At 48.1% G+C, this 3,907-nt stretch overlaps 1 protein-coding gene across 2 annotated transcripts; it reads left to right on the forward strand.

Moving 5' to 3' along the window:
* Positions 1-539: 539 nt before the first annotated feature.
* TRNAU1AP (tRNA selenocysteine 1 associated protein 1) lies at positions 540-3,648 on the forward strand. Of its 2 annotated transcripts, none has more exons than XM_072155076.1 (7): positions 540-697; positions 1,050-1,147; positions 1,244-1,343; positions 1,518-1,570; positions 1,654-1,834; positions 1,931-1,964; positions 3,197-3,648. In XM_072155076.1, exons 1-7 carry the CDS (start codon positions 674-676, stop codon positions 3,331-3,333), a joined length of 627 nt encoding a protein of 208 aa, XP_072011177.1. In that variant the 5' UTR covers positions 540-673; the 3' UTR covers positions 3,334-3,648. The 2 variants fall into 2 exon arrangements, with proteins under 2 accessions (XP_072011177.1, XP_072011178.1); XM_072155077.1 differs by having other exon boundaries at positions 1,654-1,804.
* The last annotated feature ends 259 nt before the right edge of the window (positions 3,649-3,907 follow it).

Consider the following 3,907-nt stretch of genomic DNA (forward strand, 5'->3'; position numbering starts at 1 on the left):
CGATAATACATCTGCCCCACTGTCTGGATCTATGAGTTATCATGTATCATTTGTCATGATGGATTTTTGAAGATGAATTGAAGATGAATAAAACCTGTATAAATTTGGACACAGACTCATCGCCCATAGGAAAATTGTGCAAATGTGCGGTTTCATCATTTTCACATGTGGTTTTTATTTTGCTGCAGAAATTAGAAATGCAAAAGTAAAAAGTTATCTCATTATCATTCTCTGGTGACCAGTCCTCCAGCATGGTGTAGATCCCTGTATGGCTGTGGTTTGTCTTATAGATTTACTTGTATAAGTAACTCTGTGTTGCCCCCAGACACCAAACCTTATATACAATTGAGAATAAAACTATAAAAGTCTTCCATTGTTTTATTTCAGAAAGAATTAGTCATTTTTTAAACTTCTGCCCCACAGAGTAACAATTCCTGGAGGTTTCTAGCAAGTTTTCCTCTCACTATTTTGTTTACTGCAATTAACGGGCACAAGGGACTCCGACAAAATGGCGGCCTCCTTGTGTAATAGCAGCGCGTGCGCGCCCCCCGTGACCCCGGAAGTAGTCTCCTGGGTGTCTCTGATTGGCTGAGAGGGAATCCACCAGTCTTATCGTAGCGGGCGCTCAGTGTTGTGGGAGATCTGAGTGTGTGCTGTCCCGGGAACCGCGGACATGGCGAGTCTATGGATGGGAGATGTAAGTGTCACACCCGGGGTCAGACTGCCCGAACCTGACCCTGAGCATGCTGGGACATGTAGTGCTATACAACCGGGTCATGCTGGGAGATGTAGTGTTATACACCCGGGACGGGGCATGCTGGGAGATGTAGTGTTATACACCCGGGACGGGGCATGCTGGGAGATGTAGTGTTATACACCCGGGACGGGGCATGCTGGGAGATGTAGTGTTATACACCCGGGGCATGCTGGGAGATGTAGTGCTATACACCCGGGGCATGCTGGGAGATGTAGTGCTATACACCCGGGGCATGCTGGGAGATGTAGTGTCACACTTAGAACATATTACTGATCTCTTTCCTCCCTTGCAGATTGATGAGAACATGAACGAGGCTTTCATCACTCAGGCCTTCCACTCCATGGGGGAGACCGTCCTCGGCGTCAAGATCATCCGTAACCGTTTCACAGGGTGCGGTCAGGAGCCCCTGCACTGGAGGGGGTGAATTATAATCCTGACTATTCGTGTATGCGGGTCTGTAACATTGTATCTGCTCCTCTCTTCCAGCGCCCTCTCTGGTTACTGCTTCCTCGAGTTTCCTGACCAGAGCTCGGCCGCCCGCTGCTTGGCCAACGTAAACGGGAAACTGGTGCCCGCTGCCAACCCCGTGAGTACCCCCTGATTGTATTGTGGCTGGTGTTGGTAGTGCAGCTTGGTCCACTTCTTCCCTCAACCGGTTAAAATCCGCCATATTGGTTTTCATTAACCCCTTCATCTGTAAATGTAAGAAACATCTGGATTAGTTTTGGATATAAAATAACAAAAATTGTTTATTCTTCAGCCCAAGAGATTCAAGCTGAAGCACGCGCTGTACACCAAGCCCTCGGACTGCATGTGAGTGCTCACCCTGACGTCACACACAAGATCAGAGGGGTTTTCCCACAAACCTATAATGTTCCTCTCCCTTTCCCCTGCAGCCCCCCGTCACGGACCGCGGCCGCCGAATACGTTCAGGCGTTTAACTACTACACCCAGCAGTTCCAGCATATGTTCACCAACTGGAAGTACGACCAGAAGAACGACAGCTACGCCTACCAGCAGTACGGCTACACGGCCGATAACTGGCCCGTAAGTCAGTCCGGCTCACACACAGAGGAGGTCTGTTACAGTGTACCAGCGAAGATCATACTCTGATCACAACTCAACTGCAGCAGAATTACAGATCTGTAATGCTTCCCTTTTCTATTTTTACAGGCTCCTGAAGAATTGGGTGAAGAGGCGTTAGAAGGTGATGGCTCTTACCGTTTTGTGTTATATGGGGGTGTAAGATGTTCTGTGCTCTCCAAGGTCATGCCGGGTGCAGAGCCTTGGCTTGGAGCATGTGACTGAGCTGCGGTTTACTGGCATTGCCACTCTGGTGACTGGCGGATGACCTATGTAATGATGGGACAGAGGGCTGTGCAGTTGGTAAGACAAACTTTCCTGACACCTCGATTTGTCTAACTCCAATTATAGCTCCACCAAAATGGTCCCAGACTCCGACTCCACAGTCCTGTTCTCCTGGTCACTCTAGCAGCGCTGAGATAAGTGCGACCATTCACTCCCAGTGACTTTTTCCTCAGATATGTAGCAGATGAATTTCATTACTGAGTCTAAAGTGCTGCTCACATTCATTACTAAAAGCCTAGATCAGGGGGTGCACAACCCACAGCTGGGCCATGAGATGTAGACCGCATCCTGCTCACAGAGTCCAATGAGCCCTTCTATACCTGACAGATGTGTTCATTGGTGCAGGAGACTGGCTAACGGTGAGTTCAGCTGCAGAGTCCTCACTGCTCCCGGATGTTCTCCCTCTTTGGGTCCTGATGCTGGTTGTATGTGCCGGCGTCTGGACCCAGAGCAGGAGAGTACCCAGGAGTGGTAATAACTTATGAGCTGTACTGTACAGCTCCCCAATCCTCTCCTGCTTTGTTGGTGGGTCCTTATGCCAGTGCATGTGGCTAGAAGGGGGACAGAGAGCCCCCTTCTAGTCACATGCACCCTGCAGTGTGATGCAGAAGAGGAACCAGGAGAGGATTTATATATTTTCGTGTGCTCTGGGGGTCTCCATTATTATAAATAACTGCTCTGGGTTTTCCTTTATTGTTGGTTTCATTTCTAGGAGTCGCCAGTATTATCTGCTCTGAATGCAGTAGTAGGTTGTTGAGGGGATATTTATTGCTGCACTGTGGGGGGGGGGTTGTGCTGTCCTGTGGTTAGTGGTGCATCTTGGGTGCTTGTTACTGGTGCAGCCCCTTAAGGTTGAGCGATGTTACAGTACGACCCTTGTTCACCCCCGGCCTAAATCCTTAGATCAGGAATAGAACGTGCATTTCATCATTTAAATAACTTTATATATTTGTGGAGCCAAACCCTACTAAAATGGTCACCGACTTGGAGTATTCAGATGTATTGGCGGATCTTGTACTTGTCTCATTCAGTGCCTTGATTTTTATATCTTCTCTTTTTGTCTCTTCCCAGACCCCAGCCCTCAGGTGGACGTGGCTGAGGCCAATAGACAGTTCATGGAGCAGAGCGAGGAGCTGTACGACGCCCTGATGAGCTGTCACTGGCAGCCGCTGGACACCGCCACTTCTAAAATACCTGCCGAGGTGTGACCCAAAGCCCCCTGGACTATTCCTCATCTCCTGTGCTGTGTCTGATCTCTCCAGAACTCTGTTATATGAGCCTGTACCTCATGGGGGCGCCATAGATTTCAGCTTAGACTATATGTGATGGTACAAAGAACTGATGTGATATCATCTATATGACTCGTGTATCAGGAGGACCAGGATGAACATCGGAGGATGAAACTGCGCAGCAGTACATGGACTTATGGGAGGACTAAACTTAAAGTATTCTGTAAATACTTCTTTTGGTTCTTTGTCTGGGGACGATTTGGCCTCACAATAAAATCTCCTTGTTTTGGTAAATCTTTCTTCTCATTTCTGGATTTGATCTCCACCTGAGGGGAAGCATGAAGATAAATACAGGGTATAACATGTGTATTGGGGGTAAATGCTGATCCTGATGTAGTCGTGTTCCTGTCTTCAGAGTATCAGCACAGGCTTCATATTGCCAGTACTGACACATTGTAACAACCTTTCAGCTGTGAGAAGTCTAGTAATTATATATATTCAGTTAGTGATGGTTCTGTATAGTTACTGTCAGCAGGCTGGAGGGGGTGGTCTT

Source organism: Engystomops pustulosus, chromosome 6, assembly GCF_040894005.1.
Source record: "Engystomops pustulosus chromosome 6, aEngPut4.maternal, whole genome shotgun sequence".
Taxonomy (NCBI): Eukaryota; Metazoa; Chordata; class Amphibia; order Anura; family Leptodactylidae; genus Engystomops; species Engystomops pustulosus.

Bases quoted from the DNA above. Each gene is read 5' to 3' on its own strand.
- TRNAU1AP (XM_072155076.1), top strand. From the start codon at position 674: ATGGCGAGTCTATGGATGGGAGAT. The intron at 1,835-1,930 runs GTCTGTTACAGT...CTATTTTTACAG, and splicing joins CCGGCTCACACACAGAGGAG to GCTCCTGAAGAATTGGGTGA. The intron at 1,965-3,196 runs GTGATGGCTCTT...GTCTCTTCCCAG, and splicing joins GGGTGAAGAGGCGTTAGAAG to ACCCCAGCCCTCAGGTGGAC.